This window comes from Oculina patagonica, chromosome 13 (assembly GCF_052425735.1).
Source record: "Oculina patagonica isolate OP01 chromosome 13, crgOcupat, whole genome shotgun sequence".
Classification (NCBI taxonomy): Eukaryota; Metazoa; Cnidaria; class Anthozoa; order Scleractinia; family Oculinidae; genus Oculina; species Oculina patagonica.
In genome coordinates, this window is record NC_135770.1 from 33,838,208 (window position 1) to 33,861,639 (window position 23,432).

General features: G+C 40.1%; 3 protein-coding genes across 4 annotated transcripts in view; 1 reads left to right on the forward strand and 2 right to left on the reverse strand.

The window, feature by feature from the left end:
- Window positions 1-681: 681 nt before the first annotated feature.
- Window positions 682-8,579, reverse strand: LOC144635200 (TNF receptor-associated factor 6-like). Its single transcript, XM_078494280.1, has 7 exons — window positions 8,389-8,579; window positions 7,848-7,899; window positions 3,893-3,994; window positions 3,370-3,534; window positions 2,877-2,951; window positions 2,429-2,506; window positions 682-1,409 (listed from the first exon to the last, which is right to left on the reverse strand). The coding sequence occupies exons 1-7, from the start codon at window positions 8,559-8,561 to the stop codon at window positions 723-725; spliced, it is 1,332 nt and encodes a 443-aa protein (XP_078350406.1). The 5' UTR covers window positions 8,562-8,579; the 3' UTR covers window positions 682-722.
- Window positions 8,580-9,784: 1,205 nt separating this feature from the next.
- LOC144635268 (uncharacterized) lies at window positions 9,785-12,233 on the forward strand. The gene is made up of 2 exons (XM_078494373.1): window positions 9,785-9,910; window positions 11,640-12,233. Exons 1-2 carry the CDS (start codon window positions 9,785-9,787, stop codon window positions 12,144-12,146), a joined length of 633 nt encoding a protein of 210 aa, XP_078350499.1. The 3' UTR covers window positions 12,147-12,233.
- Window positions 12,234-18,000: 5,767 nt separating this feature from the next.
- The window catches only part of LOC144635206 (TNF receptor-associated factor 4-like), a 44,865-nt gene continuing 39,433 nt past the window's right edge, over window positions 18,001-23,432 (reverse strand). For both annotated transcript variants that reach the window (XM_078494290.1, XM_078494291.1), the window contains exons 6-7: window positions 19,519-19,596; window positions 18,001-19,263 (exon numbers count right to left, since the gene is read on the reverse strand). In XM_078494290.1, the coding sequence (XP_078350416.1) occupies window positions 18,625-19,263; window positions 19,519-19,596 (717 nt within the window). In that variant the 3' untranslated portion in view covers window positions 18,001-18,624. The remainder of the gene's footprint in view (window positions 19,264-19,518; window positions 19,597-23,432) is intronic.

Below are 23,432 nucleotides of genomic sequence, written 5' to 3' on the forward strand. Positions count from 1 at the left end.
GTTCATTTTTCGACAATCGTTCAGCCTCGGGCATTATCCTCCAATATACCAGCCACCTGAAGGGGTTTATTTACTAATTAACTAATATATCATACTTCGGCAGGTTGATAGTCATACACTAATGATGAAAATTCGTTCATTGCCTTTCGGATTACGCTCTTGGCGGGGCTAAAGTAAACTGCAAAATTGTGTTCGGTGGAAATTAAAAGAAAATCTTGGGACTAAAGATAGAGCGAGACTGCAACTTTTATGCCGTTCAAATGACAAAATATACATAGTTATGTGGGTACACACCAGCCGATATCGTGCTAAAGGAGGAAAGCGGGGAGTTGGGGCAAAATGAAGTAGGTCCTTTATGGCGAGATACTGCTGACAGAAACACATGACAAATAAAATGACCCGATAGAAAACCTTCTTTATTCTTTCGTGTATTTTACTGGTCTACAAATCACAATCGCTAGGATTTCTGCGTATCTAGCCAACGACTTTATCAGCTGACCCAGATATGAAAGAGTAAGGTGGCGGCGGGCATGTTGCAAGGGCGTTAGACAAGTGTCACAGGTGGGGCCCTTTTTCGCCCGATAATGGGCCCTATGTCTTTCAGGTATGGGGCTCTTCTTAGATATGCCTGCCTCGACAAAGCTATCAAGGCCTTTGGAGACAAGCTTTAATTAATGGTAATTGGCTTACGAATTAATTTGTAGACTACTGAACAGATCCGGTTAAACCGGTTTGTCCGCTGGACTAACTTCAAACTTAATAAATAAAGTACCATCTACAACATATGAGCCTGTTCGGAGCTTTTCATGAGAGAAAAACCTTCCAAAACCACGTCTTTCATTTTCATCACTTTCCGGCCGTTGCATACTCTTCCATGAGGGTTCAGGGATAAACGACTTAACAAAATTATGCCTTTGCATCAGGTCAGGGTTTTGGTCAATAATAGTTAGTGTCACTTTGTATAGAAAAGGCCAGGGCAATATAGCGTCGTATTTACCCCTCATTAGTGCAATATAAAGTGATATATGAGCGTTTCTCGCCTCTTTTGTGCCATTAGGGTACATAGCTAATTTCATCTTATACCCTTGAGGACCGACGTAGAATGCATCGCTTTCGACTCGAATCTCTTTGTCCTGTTTGGCTTTGCTGACTCGCTCCCAAAAGTCGGACAATTTCCATATAAACGGCGCGAATGTTTCCATTTCTTTATGTTTTAGCTTCATTTGAGTTACATCCTTCTCAAGTCCAGTAAGTTTGGAGTTCACTGTGTGATAATTAGCTTTCATCTGTTCCAGTTCTCGTCTCAGGATTTTAGTCTCGTCTTGTACTTCACCAAGTTTTTCTACAGACAGCTCAAAATGCAGTCGTAAGCTTTGCTCCAGATGATCGTTCACGTCGCATCGTTTAATCTAAAAAGAGATAGAAATCTAGTAAATAAAAAATCCAGAATATATCTAGTAACAACAGTGAACCTTCAAGGGAAAATCAAATTGGTTTATGCACGAAGTTTGGTTAAAGTTGCAGTGTTCGACCGGGTGAAGCAAATCAAAAGAGAATGGACTCGAGAATTGGGATTACACTGTAGTTCAACTCGTAACAATCTTTTATATTTGAAAGAGTAAATTTACTGCGCTGTGGAGTCACCTCAAAGCTGACATAAAAAGGAGGGTCTCAATGGGGTGGTGGCTTTTACGGTTAACGGTTAATATTTTGGCTTTTTTTACGACTAACGGTTAATTTCTTTCCATAAGGGTTAGCAGAAGAGGTAAAAATTAATTTACATTGTTTTAAAAAAGTTGAAAATTAGTTTTCATTGTAAAAGGATTAAAAGTTACCATTGCTGTAAAACAAATTTAAAGGTCTTTAGAACATTTTTGGGTGAAAAAGTAGCCTATTATATTAAATATTATTTTGCCACTAATTTCCACGAGGCAGTACAGTATCAGGTTAAAATTAATCTTGGCCAAACTTCTTGGCTCGTTCGTTACGGTAAACATATTTTACGACTAACGTTTTTTTATAATTACGCCTAGCGGCTAAATTTTTGGCCTTATTACGGCTGACGGTTAAACCCATTTAGACCCTCTAATAGCTGTACGCGTCTTCACGGAAGCGTTAAGTTTTACTTTAGGTGTCTTTACTTTACAGTGCACTGTGAGTCTTGGTTTCCTTTTAGGCAACTTAACCGTTTCACGAAGTTGTGGGAAGTCTTTTCAGGTAAAAAAAATTCAGTGTTGTAGAAAGATTTCTTGGCGATGAAACATATGATAAGGAAAGAACGAACGTTAAAATTTAACGCCCTAATACAGTATACATAAGTATTTGTTCATGGGTCATATCTATCTTTAAAACTAAACTTTGGAGGCCAACACTTGATGAACAAACTCCCCATGATTTTAAACAAAACTCAGAACTTACAATATTTTACCTTAACGTTGCAGCCCAGGTAGTCGTATTTGCAGTTTACAACCGTTTGAGAACAAACGACATCCTGATGAGCCGTCATCTAAACAAGAAAGTCATCAAAAATAAGACTTTTTTTGAACTTCAAATAATATTCTACAGTTTGACGTTGTTCGTGACGTTTTGGTATCAGGAATAAAGCCGTCTGCTAAAATGTTGGCCTTTGATCTTAAACCTGTTGCTAAGTAACAAGCCTTGACGACATAAATGACGACGTGCAAAACCGTGGAGCGCAAACACCAAAAAGAACGCCGCTTGGGAGTGTTCGCTCTATATTGCTAATGCACAGAAAAGATGAAACATGTTCCGATACTTCGAGGATTAGAAAGTTAGAATCAAATACTAGACAACTCTTTTACTCCCTATAATATCAAGTGTAGTGACGTCTTCATTAATCACACTGAAAATTATACCTCCTCTTTAGCAAAGACCTCGCCACACCCATTGGAACATTCAGTAGGGCGTCTTCGACATTCTGAGGCGTGTTTCTGTTGACAAACAGTATAACGCAATCTTTTTTTGCTCAGAACTTAGAAATACAAAGGTGAGATTCACAATAAAAAAGTCGAGTATTTTAACAATAAATTAAAACTAGATATAAAGCCTGGAGCTAGCGTTAATGAACCGTCAGCTGGTTGAGTTTCCACAACCATCTAACTTTTGATCAGGCGTCTTGAAAAAAAAATGTAGGGAGGGAGGGCAGGATCACAGATCAGCATCCATCCTTCTATGCTGATATAACAACGTGTGACAACAAAAAGGCGAGGTGAAGGATATGTGTATTTTGACCTGGAGCGATTTGGTAAAGATTATCTCAAGGGCGATTGTACGTCCCTCCTTACTTTTGAACTATACCTAAGGTCTTATAAATTTTCAGGATTGTATAAACATACGGTTTACATTTACCTCTTCGTCGAATTTAGCGTGTTTCTCGTCACAGTGACCACAGTGCACTGTTCTCCACTGACATGTGTTAATCACGTGGTCGTTCACAAGTCTCCTCTCTAGTGTTATTTGACAGCGAGAATTGGGACATGAAATTACTTTGTAATCACAGCTCTGTAGATGGGTCTGTGGAAAGGGGACAAAGTCATTTCAAATTCGATGAATTCAAATATATTATTTATAGATTTTGTACAACACTTTTTCGATACTTTTTCAATTTTCTCTTTCTTACCCCCCGACTCAATGAAATGTGAAAACATGTTCCAATGCCAGAACAGGAAATTTAGATAGCTAAACAAATTTAATTGAAAAAAGTTCGTTTGCGTTACATCTAATTCGAACAAACTTTTAAAAAATTTCCAGACCACATCCGTATACTTTTCTCTATCTGGAAAACACGATTTAAAAGCTTTGAGGAACTGATCGATACGTTTTTATTCTTACAAGGGCAGAATTTCATTATTTGTAATGAAGCGTTTTATACCTCAGCGTCTCTGGCCTCCCCAGTCCACTCGCATCCTACGCTTGGGCACCTCACATGACAAGACAGGATGTTCCTCTCTGTGGCTTTGTCGGGAAATATGTCCTGAGCAGTAAAACAGCAATTATTAATGAAAATCAATATATTCACGTCCACTGAAACAAGACAAAGGAGCAAAACACAGATTTTAAAACGTGGTTGCTGCTGATGGGAAAAAAATTATGTTGCTTCCCACATGTACACCATATTCATAAATGGCGGAACGCACGGAAGAGTTTGGGTCGAGTACATAGAAGCGAGGCTAGTGCGGCTTAGCTTAACAAAGCAAAGTATGGCGAATGGAAGAAGTATCTCTTGTAATTCTTGAAATATCTCGTGAGTTACTGAAATTGATTCTTGGCTGTCGGAGACTGCTTATAAATTCCCTGGGTTTTCAACTGCAGATAAAGTCGTATGGTGTCGAAGTCAACACAAATTGGTGGGTAAATATCTTCGGAAAATCGCATCGATATTCTTGGTCTCTTCACTGCTTACTCGTGTGCAGTTGTTATCCACGCTACCTTAAGCTTTTTTATTAAAAAAAAAAATAGCCGCAGACGACTGGCATTTCAGGCCACGTCCAGGCTACCGCTCACCAAACATCTTATCCTGGCTTCGCCGCTCGTCCAAAACCTCCGCGGGACAAGAAAGCCTGTTCGCAGGCCAACTGTGATTTAGTTATTTACCATCATTGATCTACACATTATCTCTTCTCATAATATCAACAAGCTGTCAAGGAGACAGCAAATGAAAATATAGAAAAACGTCAATTAGTCTAGGGAACTGTGTGTCCATGTATTACCAACTGATTCTCAAAACTAACATTAAAAGAAATTTATGGTAGTCTGTAGGGAGAATGTAGAATTTTATCACAGTCTCCAAAGATCATACTTATGTTTTGTGTTAACTGTTTAATTTTTTTTCAAGCTTTCAAGCTAAGTTCGTCAAGGCTTTAATGATTAACTGCCATTTTTAAGAACTTTTAAGTTAAAATTTGAATAAAGATTTAGCTTGCAGGTGCTCAAGTAAATCGGATTTTTTCAAGTGAATCGGTTTGTCTTGTCGCGTGTCGGTGACAAAGCCTGGGTTTTTGTTAACATTTTGAATAAGAGGGACAAATTTTCATATAGGAGGGACCAAAATGGCGGCGTAGCCGGCATGTATTGGCACGCAGTGCCAATTGGGGGTAGGTGTGGGAGGGGGTCGCCCCCCTCCCACTGGGGGGGTATGGGGGGCCTCCCCCAGGAAATTTTTGAATTTTGAAGTCCAAACGGGCGCATTTCAGGCCAGTTTTGCTCACTTTGTCTCCTTGTTGTAGCTGCTGCAATAGAGAATTTTATTGCTTTGAAATGTAAATTTTTTTGGTTCTCATACCAATAATAAAAACAACAGGTAATAAATTAGAACAGGTTTAATTTATGTTTATTTTTATTTCAAAAATGTGGTTCAAAAGAGTATGAATAGTATAATATTGCATTATATAATAATAATAATAATAATAATAATAATAATAATAATAATAATAATAATAATAATAATAATAATGGCTTATTTGCATTCCAACAATTTTGGCTCTTCTATGCAAACTGAATTAAAAAAAAAAAAAACTAAGACTATAAGACTAAAAACTAAGACTAAGATATAAATAAAACTATGATAAAAAAGTATATTAGTATTTTTCTTTATTACATTTTTGACAATCACTCAATTAATTATTCTTTTTTGTTCACAGATTTAGTGTATTTCATGTACCGTAGTTATTCGGTTATAAGGCGCACGGTTTTTTCGTGAAAAATCTGTTTTTCTGTGGGAAGTTTATGCCAAAATTGGGGTGCGTCTTATAGCCGAGTATTTTGGCCCAAGAAAATCGTATGACCGCAAATTTACCGGAACTCACAGTTGAAATAAGAAAAATGAAAACACTTTATGTTGGTTATTGACTCTTACACTGCTCTTACAGTAAGATATAAGAAGTTAATTATCGCGAAAAAAGTTTTAGTAACAGCTGAATATGCCAGCATTTTGTTGAAATAGACAAAGAAAAACATAAATACTCATTTGAAACAAACCTTTCCAAGCGTGGAAAGTGGAAAATGACTTTAGAAGACAAGGAAAACACCAAAAAAGCTTGAGAATCTTTCAAATCCACTCGATAAACCACAGGCAGACCACCCTATGTGTTCGTGGTTAATTATTGTTGTTGACATGAGACGAACAAAAGAAATTTTGAAATCGATAAGGGCTACTGAAATAAAGCTTTAGAAATAAAATATCTAAACTACATTTCGCTCTAAATATCTCAATAAAGTTTAATGAAATGTTTATCGACTCATGTGTTGTATTTTTTCGCCTGCGCGGGCCGTTTTAAGCGCTTTTTTAACTGATTTAGCCGGCCGAAGGCCGGTAAGAGAAGAAAGAGGAGACAAGGCTTGCAAGTCGGCGGCCGCCAGAAGCGACCTCCTCCACTTCAAACCGGAATTAACGCCAAACTAATGAAAAACTCACCTATCTGACGACGGCTGTCGATCGGTGAGTTGTTGCTCTATCTCTTCGCCGAATTTTAGCTTCATCCCTCCAACATTTTCCGAGAAAATCCATGCTGAAATCATGCAAACGGCTTTCTGACTATGATCGGTGCTCGACATAGCGACCAGGGAAATTCCAAACAGGCCGGCCGTTTCAAATTAACCAATCAGCGCTTGGCCTGTTTGGAATTTCCCTGGTCGCTATGTCGAGCACCGATCATAGTCAGAAAGCCGTTTGCATGATTTCAGCATGGATTTTCTCGGAAAATGTTGGAGGGATGAAGCTAAAATTCGGCGAAGAGATAGAGCAACAACTCACCGATCGACAGCCGTCGTCAGATAGGTGAGTTTTTCATTAGTTTGGCGTTAATTCCGGTTTGAAGTGGAGGAGGTCGCTTCTGGCGGCCGCCGACTTGCAAGCCTTGTCTCCTCTTTCTTCTCTTACCGGCCTTCGGCCGGCTAAATCAGTTAAAAAAGCGCTTAAAACGGCCCGCGCAGGCGAAAAAATACAACACATGAGTCGATAAACATTTCATTAAACTTTATTGAGATATTTAGAGCGAAATGTAGTTTAGATATTTTATTTCTAAAGCTTTATTTCAGTAGCCCTTATCGATTTCAAAATTTCTTTTGTTCGTCTCATGTCAACAACAATAATTAACCACGAACACATAGGGTGGTCTGCCTGTGGATAAACAAAGTACGAAGCGATACGAAGCATGCTTGACAACTTGGTAACCAAGCTACAAACTCAGTGCTCACTGGTAACTACACATCTGCCAGGTTACTAAGCAGCTAAGTTCGTAGCATGAACGATGGAAAGACGTTTAGCTCAAGTGTTTACGTATTTTTTAGCAGGAAATGTTACCTTTTTACTCGAAGATTGTACCAAGGAGTATGAACAACATTCAGACATTCAAATTCTGTAAGAAGAACAGTTACTGTCCTTGAATTGATCACTGCATCTTTTCAACTCTCCAACTAATAGAAATAGCCGGGACAAAAATCAAAATAGCCGGCGTCCCGGCTCTAACAAAAACCCTGCAAAGCGTTTGACGAAACAATCGGAAAATAGGTACAAGAACAGCTTCATTTTTTTTTTCTTAAAAAGACAATCAGAAAATGAAGACAACTTCACTTTCTTTTTAAATTCGCGACTTTGTAAATGTTCGCGTGATCTGGAACAAATGCGTGACTGTAATCGATCACTTGTTATCAACTGAATACACCGCACGTCACTCCCCTGCTGTTTTATTTATTAAAATTGTCTAGAATGTGATAAGAATGAACATATTGTAGACGTCATGCTGGTTTTCAAGCGTCTATGTGTGGTAAATATATTCTTTTTTTTTTCTCCTTTGTAAATATTTGTATAAAACGGTTAAAGTGATCACCTTTTCTCGATCCAAAGGTTCTCTGTCTACAGGGCATTCAGGAACTTGCTGCCTGTAAAGAAAGATTCGACGCATTTCAAAACAAAATTGTGAATCTGCTATTTAGATAACGCATTAGCAAAACCAACGCCTCGAAACTTCAAAAGCGTTCAACAGTAATCCGATTTGCAATGAAAATATCACGCTAAAGGAAAGGTACAGTAAATGAAGAAACGTCTTTTGAATAATTTTCCTATGGCGTTTTACAGGTTTTTTTTTTTATTTTATTAGAAAAGTAAATCTAGAGTAGATCAGAGTAACGTTCTGCCATTGTGGTCTACAGGAATATTCCTCTTTTCGCCGGATGGAATTTCCGTTGTGCTAAAACTGTTCATCGAAATAATCCAAATATACCTCTTGTGAAAGGCTCTAAAATATATTGACAAAACAGCGTTATAAAACAATGAAATGCTTTCTTCTTTTATAATGAAACGAGCACGTTGCCGACACTTACTTGTAAGATTTGCCGCGCATCGAAGCATTTGATGTTAATATACCTTACCTTTTTATCGCTTCATTCAGACATCTCTTACAATATCTATGTCCACATCTCGTAAGAACTGGCTCTCTCAAAGGCAACTGACAAATTAAGCAGTGATATTCATCGAACACGGTTGATACAAAGTCATATTCATATCCAGACGGTACACCAACGTGCTGCTGAACTTCCGCCATTTTCTCTCGATGCTTTTGATAAAGAGTCACGCAATTTGCCGCAAGAATTCGTCACGGCGGGACCACCATGATCAGATGCTGGATTTCTATTTGTCAGAGATGCTATAAAATTCCAGCCATTGATTAGAAACCTTTTTCTCGGACAAAATACAGTCCTTTTCTCAAAGCACTTTCTGTTGAGCGTTAACGTAACCTGGCAACTTCTGTAATTTTTACTGACTGAGCAACAATACATCGATAAATGCATGCACTCCACTAAAATAACATATCATGAGGGTTCTGAAGGGGTAATATGGAAGCTAGGGTTTGGGCAAATTTTTACCGGAAAATGGGATTTGAGTCACTGAGACTGGGAATCACACACACACACACACACAACAAACAAGCAATAAAACTGGGACAACGATTTTAAAAATTGGCAAAACAATAGGCTTTCCGGCTGGAAAATTGGATTTTACCCCCCCCCCCCCCCCCACGTGGTCAAGGCGTTAAGCATAATATACCTTATTTTTACTAATTTTCTCGGGAACTTAATTTCGCGAAAATGGAACGGCCATATTTTGCGGTACTTTATTTTCGCGATTTGGCCAAAAAATACGTTAAAACAATTAAAAACTACGTCAAAAACGTTAAAAATAAATTTTCGCGGGTCTTTTATTTCGCGATATTTTAAAAATCGCGAAAATAAGTAACAATAAGGTATATGGAGGTGGATACTTTAATTGTGGCGAGCTTATTACTGATTTCAAGTTCGCTTTCTCTTTTTTCAGACCCCTGACCGAAAATGTGATGTTGTTTCATTGTACCGATCAGAGGCTCGGTTCAGGGGGTGGGGTCACCTTGGAAATAAGAACACGGTATTGCACGTGGTTTCATATCAGGAGAATACACAGAGGATGCTTCTCTTTTAAAAGAAGCTGTTTGCCTCTTCATTTTAACAAGTAAATAGAAACACATCTTCAGAGAACAGGTTTTTCACCGTTAACCAGCGTAATGACATTATTCTCACTGAATAATTAATTAACGCATCATGAAACAACTATTTTAATACTCCGCGGTCCCTAGGGATGCATTGCTGCATTGCGGGCTCCCCGTATAAGTAGAATAGACCGCGTGGCTTTGATTTCACTGTGTCACAGCGACCGCCGAGCTAGACGACGGATCAAGGTTCGCTTGTCTTTTTAGTTTGTCAACCAACACCAGCTCGTTTTTCGTTCCTTTCAATGGCGGAACCGGCGGGAGAACTACCTCCTTTGGCGGCAGAACCACCCGCAATTCCTGAACCGGCAGCAGAACCTGTGGCAGAGCCTGTTCTTGAACCGGTTGCTCAACCGGCGGCGCCTAATCAGGTAACATTCAGTTTTTTAGTGCGTTTCTTTCGTCTATGGCTTTGGCTACTCGTTTGTAGGACGCGTTCATATCGTTTCTACAGCATTTTTTGGGTTGTTTGTTTTCCTAGTTTCGCTAGCACTTTGCTTAGCATGTTTTCATGTTGCACGTGTCCCTGGGGCTTTTGTCGGCGTTTTTTAGTATTTTGCTTACTCGGTTCGTTCCAGCTTGTTTCCCAGGCGTTTTGGTTCGTCTCTTTCTTGTTATCTACTCTATAGTTGCCGGTTCTGCTCCGGGACCTCTTGTTTCGTTTTATAGGGATTTTTTATAGCGTCCTTGGTCTTGTTTTTGTCTTTAACAAATACTTTTGTATAAACGGTCCGGGACCGTTCGGCTCCGGGAGCCGGTGTTGTTTTTAACGATATATTTATTGTGTTCGGCTCCGGGAGCCGGTGATGTTTTGTACGAAATATTTATTGTGTAATCGGTCCGGGACCGTTCGGCTCCGGGAGCCGGTGTTGTTTTTTAACGGGATGTTTATTGTGTAAACGGTCCGGGGCCGTTCGGCTCCGGGAGCCGGTGTTTGTTTTAACGAAGCAGTCACTTGTAACGGTCCGGGACCGTTGTTTGGCTCCAGGAGCCGGTGATGTTTTGAACGAAATATTTATTGTGTAAACGGTCCGGGACCGTTCGGCTCCGGGAACCGGTGTTGTTTTAACGAGATATTTATTTGTGTAAACGGTCCGGGACCGTTCGGCTCCGGGAGCCGGTGTTTGTTTTGAACGAAATAGTCACTTGTAAACGGTCCGGGACCGTTGTTTGGCTCCGGGAGCCGGTGATGTTTTGAACGAAATATTTATTGTGTAAACGGTCCGGGACCGTTCGGCTCCGGGAACCGGTGTTGTTTTAACGAGATATTTATTTGTGTAAACGGTCCGGGACCGTTCGGCTCCGGGAGCCGGTGTTTGTTTTGAACGAAATAGTCACTTGTAAACGGTCCGGGACCGTTGTTTGGCTCCGGGAGCCGGTGATGTTTTGAACGAAATATTTATTGTGTAAACGGTCCGGGACCGTTCGGCTCCGGGAGCCGCTGTTGTTTTAACGAGATATTTTATTTTGTGTAAACGGTCTGGGACCGTTCGGCTCCGGGAGCCGGTGTTTGTTTTGAACGAAATAGTCACTTGTAAACGGTCCGGGACCGTTGTTTGGCTCCGGGAGCCGGTGATATTTGAACGAAATATTTATTGTGTAAACGGTCCGGGACCGTTTCGGCTCCGGAAGCCGGTGTCGTTTTTAACGAGTTATTTATTGTGTAAACGGTCCGGGACCGTTAGGCTCCGGAAGCCGGTGTCGTTTTTGAACAAGATATTTATTGTGTAAACGGTCCGGGACCGTTGTTTGGCTCTGGCAGCCGGGGTTGTTTATTGTGAGTCAGTTTTGTTTTTAAACAAATAATTATTTGTGTATACGGTTCGGGTCCGTTTCGGCTCTGGGAGCCCGGCGGTTTTTGGTTTCAGGGTACGTACGGGATATTGGGCATACAATCCGGAAACTTTCTGGCTCCGGGAGCCGGATTTCCTGCTTTGGAGCGAAGTTTCTTTGGGATACGGTCTGGTACTTATTCGGTAGATAGTCTTGTCTGGTACGAACATATTTTATCGTGTTTTCTTTTGCGATCGGTCAGTACTGGGGCTAAAGAGGAGATAAAGAGTTTCAATGTAATGCTTCCCTTTTTCCGTCAACCCCTAGGCGGACGATCGTATTAAGTTGCTTGAGGACAAGTTGAAGGCTCTGGAGGACAGGCAAGGCCTTGACGTAGTTACCACCGCTCTTGCGTCAGTCCGTAACGCTCTTCTAAAACCAGAATCAATTTACGATCCTTGGGAGGCGTCATCTCTCGTTGAGGCCCTAGTACGAGCGGCCAGGTCGTCCGCCCACGAGAAGGCAGACCACTACGCAGCCATATTGGATGAATTGAAGGGGAGATCCAGTGTCCTCTCACCCTCCGCTCATAGGAAGCTACTTTTGGGGCTTTTAGGCGACCCGGTTAGGGCCAAGGTAGCGAAAGAGTCTTCGGCGCTTTTAAAGTCAATCCAACGAGAAGAGCCTGGGTTCCAGAGTCGTAACAGCACCCGCCACTTCAGGCGCCAACGCCCTTACATCTATAGTCCAGGGAACTGCTATAGATGTGGCCAACCCGGGCATTTTGCCAGGGAGTGTGGCCGCGGACGAGGACGCGGAAACTCAAGGCGTTAGCGACTATTGTCAGGGCGTGGAGTACGATTTTTGTACCTTTCCTGTGCTTCTGTTTTCTATGTCATATTTATTTATGGTTTAGCTCGTTTTTTCCTTGCGTAAGGAGTCAAACTTTTGCCTTTATCGATCACTTGTATTTTCTTTTTGGTTAATAAAGAATGTTCTCTAGTTTATTTGCGTTTCAATCCTTTGGTTTTTTACCTCATTTCTTCGTTGACCCTGGGGGGCCTTCTCAGTGCCTTTATTCTGGTCTATGATCAGAGCTGGGGTCAACGAAGGATAAGGGGTTTCCCCTGTTTTTTGTTTTCGAGTTTCTTATTTTTGTTTTTCGTTCGACGTGTTTTTTCCAGGACTTCGCGGTTGCCCTGCAGGAAGTCCTTTCCCGCCCGAAGCCTGGCATCGTATGGTGTGATATAAACGGGGAACCCTTATCCTTCGTTGGCCCCACTGTATCAGCAGAGCTTGTCAGCAAAGACCCATCCCTTGGAAACTTGGCGCACTTACGTTTCAGACATCCAGATTATTTTCAGGCTGGCAGTTTGCATGATCATGTTGATTTCTGGGAACACCTCATCTCTTCAACTGGTTACGTTTGTCCTCAAGTTAATTTGTTGCAGATAATCCGAGAGGGAGTGAGGGTTCATGATTTCTTCCGTCATTTCAAGGGGAATTTTAAAGGTAGACATTATGACTCTGCTGTCCCGCCAATTTCCAGTTTTCCGAACTCTTCTTGTTGCCATCAGCATACCGATTTCATTGATACAACAGTTTTGGCTTGGGTGTCTCAGGGTGTCATCAAAGTCTACGGCAAGGTTGGCGTATGCTCTCCCCCGCATTTAGTCCTTCCTTTGACAGTCGAACCATCAAAACCACGTCTTTGCCACGACGAACGTTTTCTAAATTTATGGGTTCGGGATCTTCCATTCAAATTAGATCACCTCCCGGATCTGCCTCGTTATGTCTTCCCAGGGCATTTCCAGACAACTTTTGATGATAAGAATGGATACCAGCACCTTAAGATTCACCCGGACTCCCAGGAATTTTTCAGTTTTTCCTGGAGGGGCTATTATTTTTCTTTCTGTACCTTGCCGTTCGGATGGAAAGCAAGTGCCTTTTTATACCATAACACAGGCCTTGTCGTCACTAGTGCCGCTCGATCTTTGGGCGTTCCCCTATCGCAGTACATTGATGACAGACATGTCGGCCAGTTGTTCCTTTCCGGCCTAGTGGATTGCCAGCCTAGTCGCCAACTGCCCAAGCAGCAGCCTTTATCCTGTTGTTCCTTCTCATTTCAGCAGGATATTTTGTTAACCTTGCTAAGAGTTCCCCAGAACCGTCCACTTTTGTTAGATTCCTGGGTTTTATCTCCGATTCTATAGTGCAAGCCTTTTTTATCCCGCCCGATAAAAAGGAGAAATTCAGAGCGTTGCGCGAAGAACTCTTGGGATCCTCTTGTGCGCCCGTAAAGAGCTTGCAACGCTTCGCAGGGAAAGCACTATCCTTTAGTCTTGCAATTCCGGCTTGCAAGCTGTATGTACGAGAAGTGTTCAAAGCAATTGCCGTCGTTGCCAAGAATTCTAAGATTTCTGTCCCGATTCAGGGACCTTTGCGACAGGAACTCCAAGAATGGACTTTTCTGGATAACTGGTCGGGACACTTGCCTTGGCGATCGGAGCATCATCTCTCTGTCACAATGTTCAGCGACGCCTCTCAGAGGGCCTGGGGGGCAGTATTAGTAAAAGATGGTCTGAGTCAGCAAATACGAGATTACTGGACCGACCTTGAAGACGATATCAATGTCCTTGAAGCTAGGGCTTTATGCAACGCTTTAAGCTCCCTTTTCCCTTCTATCAAAACACAAGGATCGACGTATGGACGGATAACATGACGCTCCGAGCGGCTTGGGAAAATGGCGGTTGTAAAAGTTCCCTGGTCAACCAGGAGATAAAAAGATAGAAGAAATGTCTCGAGCTGGAAATTTTGCTCTACATTTGAAGTATATCCCATCGAGTGAAAACATTGCTGACGCGCCCTCCCGTTCTCTGTCTGATATTGATTGTTCTCTGTCTGAGAAGGCGTGGGCCCGAGTTCAAGCGATGTTTGGGCCACACACGTTTGATTTGATGTCTTTAGACAGTAATTGTCGCAGAGAGAGGGATGGAAGTTTGTTGCCTCATTACTCGCCTTGGCCAACCCCGTTTTCTTCAGGAGTTAACGTTTTCGCTCAACCGGTACCAGTGGAACATAATGTATATGTTTTTCCTCCTTTCGTCCTCGTGGGACCGTTGTTGCGATACCTTTTTGATCAACATCAGCGTTTCGCTTTTACCATTATTGTCCCTCGTCTACACCCGCATCGTTATTGGTGGGCTTTACTCCAGGCCATAGCAGTGGATTCCTTTCTTCTTGGAAGGAAAGGTGATCCGGCTATATTGCTTTTCCCTTCTCGCTCCTCCCCAGAATTCATTGCTAGGCCCTTACCATGGGATCTGTGGGTTTTTCGTTGCATCTGCTCCTGGTAAGCTGTGTATTTGTGCTTGTCTATATAGATCGAACGCTTATGGAAACCTGCTTTCAGATGTCCCGCCTGCTGTTACCCGAACGACAGTGATGCTAATTTTTGCCAAGCCTGTGGTAATCCCACGTCGCGTGAACCAACACAAGGAGCCCGTCCTAATGTGGACATGCCTCTGATTAACAAGCGTTTCGCAGAATTCCGACAGTCGTTTAGAAACAGACCTTATGAACGACAGAAGGATTCTTTGGAAATTCAGCTATCAAGTTTCTTACGCTCTTTGGTACCTCCAAAGAAGGTCTCTGCTGCGTCCGCTGAAGATATCGTAAAGTTTTTGGTTAGCAAGGATACTGCGGGAAAACAGAAAATCCATGTACGCTCATGCTCCAGGAAGACCTGTGATTGCCCTAAGCGTCTGGCCGCTGGAACTGTCGATTCATATATAGGGAAGCTTAGAGCGATTTTCAATAAGTTAGGCCGTACAGGGTTTTCTAACCCGCTGGCACATCCTTGTGTAAAAGAATATCTCAAGTTTGTAAGGGAGGAGCAAGCCCAGCAACCTTTGCAACCTCGCCAAGCTGTTCCTTTGTTCTATGACAAATTCACCCGCTTGATTACCTATCTCCGTGGGCTTATTGTTGAAGGTTCTGGGCTTTCTCCTCTCAATAAATACCTTTTGGTCAGAGATGTAACTTTCTTTGTCGTTGACTTTTACACGGGCGATAGAGCATCCGATCTGGGGCGTTTAAAGGCAGATCAGCTTTTCCGCCTTAAGGACAGGGAGGGGTTTCTTCTTAACTTTACATTCAGCAAAACGAGGCGCGCGGGTCAACTACGCCCTTTTGCTTTGTTACGTATTCCAAATGTACCCGCCTGCCCGGTTTTTTGGCTTAACTATTATATCGCAGCTTGTGGGTCGTTGGGTGTCCCTCTTCTCGGTGAGTATTTCTTTAGATCTTCGGAACATAAGAAATTTTTATCACATCGCCCGTTTGGAGGGTCAGCTGTATCTGCACGACTTCACAAGTATCTTAAGGCCGCGGGCATCGATGACGGTGAGACCCCTCACAGCTTCCGGGTAGGGATTTCTTACACCCTCAAAGGCTTGGGTTGTACTCCAGAGCAGATTGCCCAGTACGTGGGTTGGCGAAGCACAGAAATGGCCCTGTATTACACGCGCCATTCTAATGTTTCCACTTCGTTGCAGTTGCTAGAACGGGTAACATTTAACCTTACTTCAAAGGGCTCTCAGCCTGCTCCGGACCTCTCTGACCAGGGAAATTTGCAAAGAATTTTGTAAGGTTAAACTGTAGCATTCCTTTGACTTAGAGTTTTTTCTCGCCAGTGCGCTTTATTTTGTTATTTTCTGTTTTGTTTCATTCATTGTTAGTTAATAAATCTTTAAGTTTTGGAGTGTTGGGTGTTGAGTATTGAGTATTGGGTGTTTTAGTGTTTGGGTATTGAAGGTTATGAAGTCGATGTACGTTTCAGGGAAGCCGGAGGCCTGGGTTATAGCAGACTGCCTCAGGGAATTACAAGGAGCGGATCTCTCTCCCATAACTTAGTTTCATGATGTGTTAAGTAGTAGACAGTGAGGATATAATACTATTCTCACTGAATAATTAATTAACGCATCATGAAACAACTATTTTAATACTCCGCGGTCCCTAGGGATGCATTGCTGCATTGCGGGCTCCCCGTATAAGTAGAATAGACCGCGTGGCTTTGATTTCACTGTGTCACAGCGACCGCCGAGCTAGACGACGGATCAAGGTTCGCCCCACCCTCCTCCCCTGGTGTTGGTTGACAACTCCTCACGTCCCTATGGCGATCCTCGCTGTCTACCTATTTACACAACAATCCGCGGATCTCTCTCCCATAACTTAGTTTCATGATGTGTTAAGTAGTAGACAGTGAGGATATAATACTATTCTAATGTTAAGCGAAAGTTACCTTCAGCTGGAGTCAAGTGAAAAAGATTACTTCAGCTCAGGTTGTCGAAACGTCAGTCACCAACAACACAGATCTACTCTCAACCGGACGATCACACTATACAATCTATTATACCATGCATGCCATAGGAAATTTATACCATAACCGAGAGAATTCTCAAGCGCTGATTGGTCCAAAGTTATGGTCGATGAGAGTATAGACCATGAAAGTGACGTCAGATCACGCCCCGCACACGCGCGGGCTAGAAATGTGTAAGTTTGGTTTCCATCAATGAAAGCGAATTTCAACTTGTTTTGTCTGAATCAAGTACGCATTTGTTTTCGGAATTCAAGATTGGACTTCTACTCAGGTGATCTGTCGGTCGACAGAAATTTAGCAGGCTTTTGAATTTTTTGTCTAACTGAGAAGAACGGTGCTAGCGAACCGGCAGCGGACTTAGCGAACTGTCGACGTTCAGTGAACGAGCGCTAGCTATCAAGATCTTCAGAAAGAAAATTAATCTTGCTCGCTTCTAGCGATAGGCACACACTCAACGAGAAAATAAAAGGTAATTAACATTGTTTTTCTTTGCATTCTTGTTCATCTTCTTTTGTATCATTGTCGTTTTTACGTGTCGGGAATCTTACGTCCCCGGCAAAGTTTCTTCACGGTCAGGCATCGCTTTTGATAAATACTTGTTCGAGTTTGTTATGGTATAAAACAAATCGACCACATTTTTCCATGGTCTACACTCTTATAGACCATAGAAATGACGCCATAAAATGTCCAAAACTTTGCAGTTTTGAACAAAAAAGCAAACGAAGCGAGCGAGCGAGCGCGCGGTGGTAGGGGGCGGAATGTCCACAGCCTCTTGATTTTTTAACGCAAAAAAGCAAACGAAGCAAACGAAGCGAGCGAGCGAGCGCGCAGGGGGAGGGGGGCGGGAAGCGAGCAAAGTGTGCGAAAGAAAAATAGATTCTCAATTTTTTTTTTCGCTTCCCGCCCCCCACCCCCTTGCTTCTTCCTTTTTGCGCTGGCGTCCAGTTCTCTCGCCGTTCTCACCGCGCGCTCATCGATCGAAAAAACACGAAAAAAATTGAGGACTGTGAACAGTCTACATGATATAAAAAGGCTTGTGTGTCTTCCGAGAAAATACAAGTGACTCGTGGGTTATTACATTACCACTCAAAAGCGTTGCATAACTAATCTATTCGCCTATTGTATCCCACAGAACCTAACGGCTGCCGTCGCAGGTGTATAGTGGAAGGTTCCATATTGAAAATCAGTCTTATACCGATGAGTTTACAAATGTTTATGATAGAGGAGAAAGGAATTAGGGATTAGATCTATGAACGAGGCTAATTTGGGAGAAATTTAGGTGAAGGATAGACAACAGACAGCAGCCAGTTATGTTTTATAGTATTATAGAATGTGAGATTTATATCTTTCATTTATTACTAAGTTCAAAACTGCATAGATACAAACTCTTACTTTGACGGAATATTGATTTACAGAATAGTTACAGAAATAATTTTTACAACAAGGGCGAAAAAATTAGAAAGCTGTGATTAGTTTAAAATATTATTTGTTTTTCATCAGTAACTGACTTAACTATTGCTTTGTTTTACAAAATTGCTAAATGAAGATACAGAGTTATTCTACATTATTCATGCAATCTAAACACCTACTTATTACTGCGATTTTTGAAAGCCCGGCACATGACAAATATCCAATGATGTTTTGTAAACTTCCTTAACTTATTAATTTCGATATCTTAATTGTGGAGTCACTTAACAAACATGCATGCATCTTTAACAGTTTTATTACCGGGCAATTTATGTCGAAGTTGTAATAAAAAACATATTGTGTAGTGCCCTTCCCCCTCTACCCTCCCTGCGCGTCCCCCTACCTCTGCAGTTGGCGCTCTTCACGTTTTTAGGTGTTTTTTTCTTTTTTTTAAGAATTCGACCAAAACACGTACAGGGGTGCGATAGTAGAATGTAACAATAAAACTGAAAATCAAAATCAAAATCAACTGGATGAAGGGCCGACTTCAACCTGAAGAAACACAGTGTCATCCACAAGGTAACGCCTCGAATAAAGCTTCTTGTGAGATATAAACGCAGGAAACCCTGTGCTTATGTTCGCTTCTTTCATAGGCCTTGTAGAGCATTGGGGGTAGTTTCCTAGAAATAACTGCCCAGTATCGTTTTGCCGTTCGACTAAATCTTCCTGTTGATCAATCAATGTAATCTTCACTTTCTTCTTGAAAGGCCAGGGTAATATAGCGTCATATTCACCTTTCATTACATAAATGAACACCGACAGGTGAGTATTCTTGCCAGAACTCTGGCCGTTAGGATAAATTTCTACTTTCATTTTGTAGCCATAACTTTCTGTGTAGAATGGGGCACTTCCTATTCTTATGTTTTCTTCGCTCCTTGCTTTTCTTAAAATTTCCTTAAAATCGTTTATCTTCCAAACAAACACATTTTTTACCATCACTATTTTCTCTTCAGTCGTATTCCCTTGATTATTGCTTATTTTCTCTTCTAACCGTCTCTGGAGACATTCGAGTTTTTCTTCTGCGTCATTTAACTTTACGCAAGCTAAGTCAAGATGAAACCTCATGGCAGATTGAAGATGTGACTCCACTTGTTTTCTTTGAATCTACAAGAAAAGATGGACTCCTTTACAAAGAAATCTTATTCAAATCTTTCTCTAAACTAACAACTAGCAATGAATGTCTCATACGCAAGCCAAACGGTATATAAGGTTTGCATTTCTCTGCATCAAATGCGGATTTGGAGAACCGAACCTAAAAAGGCCCAGATATTGGCGTTTATCACTTTCCGATCACATCGTGTTCATAGTAAAAAATTAAAATAACAGCTGCGAAATGCTTTTACTTATACATGTACAAACCTTTGTTTCACAGCCCATTTTTACATAAGGACAGGAAATAATCATCAGTGGGCAATCGTCTCCCGTGTGATTTGGAATCTGTAAGGAATCGATCAAGGCTCTTAATTCAAATAAATTAACAAACGAGCGTTTACTGCACGAAATCTTCTCATGCAACATTGAGCATACCACTTTATGTTTGTAAAAATATTACCGTGTAGACCATTTTTTTTTTTTTTTTTTTTTTTTTTTTAATGCATTTATTTAATATCACACGTTACAGAAAGTGAAAAAAAAAAACAGTTACAAAAAAAAAGAAGATAAAAATACATCAAGTTACACAATTTAACCGATAAAGCCTAACTTACTAACAAATACTTTTAACTAGTCTAAATTTTTACATAAATTTCTCTACACGGTATTTAAAATTAAGTTTCCTAACGAATTCAATTACCCCAGGCTCTATTTGATTAAGTTTCTGATTGTAAAGGTAATACTTAGCTAATAACATGCAGTAATTTAATTTCTTTTTTAGAGAGTGTCGTTGCAGTTGAGCAGAATTTAGTGATTTACCAAAGAGTAGTTCTTCATCACTTTGCGTAAAGGAGGTGCCGTTTTCTTCATTGAAGTGTTGTAAAACTTTATGAAAGAATTGTTTAGAAAGGTGGCAGTCGATGAAAGTATGACTTATCGAATCTGGATGGCCGCAGTAGGTGCAGTCCGAGTTGTTCGATACTCCAAAGAGGTGAAGTTCCTTTTTGGAGACAAGTATCCTATGAGCAAGTTTGAAGTAAAATTCTTTAAGTTTGTTCTCTTTGCACATAAATTTAATTTGCTTAAAGTAGTTTTTCCAATGAATATCATTTGATGATAGATCTCGTTCCCATTTACTAAGTGCAATTATTTTGGGAGTACTTTTCTTTATAAAAAGCCAGTAATAGTCTTTGTTTTTTGTTTTCGTAAGATCGATCGATATTGTAGGTGACAATTGAAAATTCACACTATCAAGAAAGAGTGACTTATTTAATTGAGCATGTTTTGCTCTTTCTACTAGATGTTTCGGAATTGCAGATATGATTTGGTAATAATTTAAGAAGTTGCACTTAATTGTGTATGTTTGTTTGAATTCTTGAAATGATAAAAACTTTCCGTTCTCGCTGAGAATATCTTGGATAGAGACAATTCCTTCTTCAAACCAGCTTTTCAGAAAAATCGGCCTATTCCCAATGAGAATTTCTTTGTTATTGAACAGTATCATTTCTTGTCCATTGTCACTTTCATACAGGGTTTTAAGTTCTAAAAAGTACCACAATACCTGTTTGTAAAAAGGAGGTATATCAGTCTGGTTGAGAATTTTTTTATCGTAATTACAACGTAATAGAAAGTTTAAACCACCGTATTCTCTGAAAAAATGATAGGGAATTGCCTTCCAGTTCTCCTTCCTTGAAAGCGCGTCGGTTATCAAAAATCTAGAAATCCAAGCAAGTTTTAATGATTTAGCTATTACCTCCATATTTGGCACACGTAATCCTCCGTCAACATAGTCTTGATACATGACTTGCCTTTTAACTTTGTCCGGTTTTTTACACCAGATAAAGTCAAATAGAGAGGTTGTAACTGAAGAGACAGTTTCCGAGGGGATGACTAACATTGAAGTGGAGTATACTAAATGTGGAATGCCGAGACTTTTTGTTATCAAACACCTTCCAAATAAACTGAGATTCCTTGATCTCCAAATATCAAGATTAGTATTAAGCTTTCGAACCTTAAGCGTAAAGTTTCTTTTCTCATTCCCATTTTCATGATACCGGTGTAGACCATGATATCATACCCCGTTGCATCATCACAACAGTGCACGTTTTCTAGCACATATCGCAGCGACTGTTCTAAAAGGAGAACGAGAGGGTTGGTGTTACTGTGGGGCCATAATGCGGGAGTAGTAATGTACTACACTCTGAGGCAAATTTGCCTTAGAGATATAGTACATACTACTTTCCAGTACTGGGTCCAAATATTGGGTCCAAATATTGGGTCCACAATATGGGACAAAAAAATGGATTACAAAAACTGGAACAAATATCAGAACAAAAATCTGGATTCAAATATTGGATTCAAATATTGGAAACAAATATTGGAATCAAACCCTAGAAAACCAAGCCTATAAAACCAAGCCTGAAAAACCAACCCTAACTCAACCCTAGGTTCAAAATAAAAAAAAACTTCTTATACTATTTTTAAAATATGGAAAATCAGGTATATACCCCGCTGAGTTGTCTCATTATTAATATTTAAACACCTTGAACATCTGCCCTATGTTTAGTATGTCAACCAATCATAACTTTCATTTTTTAGTCAAAATTGTTTCTTAAATGTATTATTTTTTCAAATTGGTTTCAAAGTTGGTTTTAGATTTGGTTATCAAAAAAATTCTTATACTTTTTTCAAACTTTTTTTATAGTGCGTTCGAATGAGATTGTCTTATATGGGTCCACTTGCTACCCAGACTGTACTCTTTTTTACATTGCTCACAAAACCATCGTGTATTTCGCATATAACGGGCTTTTGTGCGCCTTATAGCTTTTATTTTGTCTTCTTTGGTAAACCATCTCTGGTATTGGCCATTAACAATATTATCATTCCAAAACATCAATTGTTATATATTAATGACACAATATATTAATTTTTTATATCATTAATAGTGCGTTTAAATATGTTGTAAATCCTTCATTGGTATCCAGCTATTGAATTCATCACTATAACCCTTCCATCTTACCAAAGCTAGGTTCTTCTTATAGTTCCGCCGAATTACTTTATTAATACGAAATACTTCTTGTTCAGCTTTTAATAATTCAGGCTCATAGAAACTTCCGCCTATCTCTTCATTATTTAAATCCTTCAGTTTATAAGTAATAGGATTAGTGTATTGTATCTTATTTATTTTAAATATTTCCTCACTCCAATTAGGTGTATATCCTTTGTCAAACACTTTACGTTTATACTTAGATATTCGAATCTTGTCACCTATTTTAAATTTTGGCTTAGATGATACTTGCTCCATATTACCATACAGATTAAAGTAAACAATCCCTTCATTCTTCTTTTTGCTTGCTTCTGTTGGTGTCATCTTTATGCTTGAATGTTTAGTGTTGTTATACTCTTTCACTAATTTAGGTAACATATCAAGATACTGCGTATTACCTTGAACAGTGAATTGTTTCCACATTTGGGTTTTAATTGTCCTATTCCATCGTTCGCATACGCTACTTTTCTCTTCATTTTCAGTTGAGTATAGTGTTATACCATTCTTTTCCAAAAGCTCCTTTATATTTTTATTGTAATACTCTTTCCCTTTATCAGTCCAAAGATATTGTGGTTTACGCCCCTCTTTGAATATTGTTATGAATGCTTGAGTTACAGTTTCACCTTTTTTGTCCTTAAGTGGCACTATCCAACCATATTTACTAAAAACATCCAGTACCATGAGAAGATATCTGAATCCCTTGTTCCATCTACTGAACTGTTGCATTTCAACCAAATCCGAACACCATATTTCGTCAATATGATTCACAATAACACGCCGTCGAGTAAAGTTACGCTTTATTGGTTTGTGTAGTTCATTAGCTAATTTTTCTTGCCAGTTTTCCTCACCCGACGGCTTTTTACGTTTTTTGGCTTCTTTTTTTTATACCCAATCCGATTTTTCTTTTACTAGCGATTAAAGCTTGTATACCTGTTGTACCCCATGGACGATCTTTGAATGGTATTTTTGATATTCTCTTAAGCATAAGATCATCTGCCTTATGTTTATCAGCTAGTGATTTTGAATTACTGTAATCAATATCGTGCTGTTGACATATGCTATCAAGATTGTTTATTGGATCTCTATATTTAGGATCGTTAGAAGCTAATCGTTCTTTTAATTTGGTTCCAGGGCC

Excerpts from the sequence above, each read along its gene's own strand:
- LOC144635200 (XM_078494280.1), bottom strand. The coding sequence starts at position 8,561 with ATGGCGGAAGTTCAGCAGCACGTTGGTGTACCGTCTGGATATGAATAT. Across the intron at positions 7,900-8,388 it reads CTGAATGAAGCGATAAAAAG|GCAGCAAGTTCCTGAATGCC; the intron begins GTAAGGTATATT and ends CTTTCTTTACAG. Across the intron at positions 2,952-3,369 it reads ACGCTAAATTCGACGAAGAG|AAACACGCCTCAGAATGTCG; the intron begins GTAAATGTAAAC and ends GTTTGTCAACAG.
- LOC144635268 (XM_078494373.1), top strand. The coding sequence starts at position 9,785 with ATGGCGGAACCGGCGGGAGAACTACCTCCTTTGGCGGCAGAACCACCC. Across the intron at positions 9,911-11,639 it reads AACCGGCGGCGCCTAATCAG|GCGGACGATCGTATTAAGTT; the intron begins GTAACATTCAGT and ends GTCAACCCCTAG.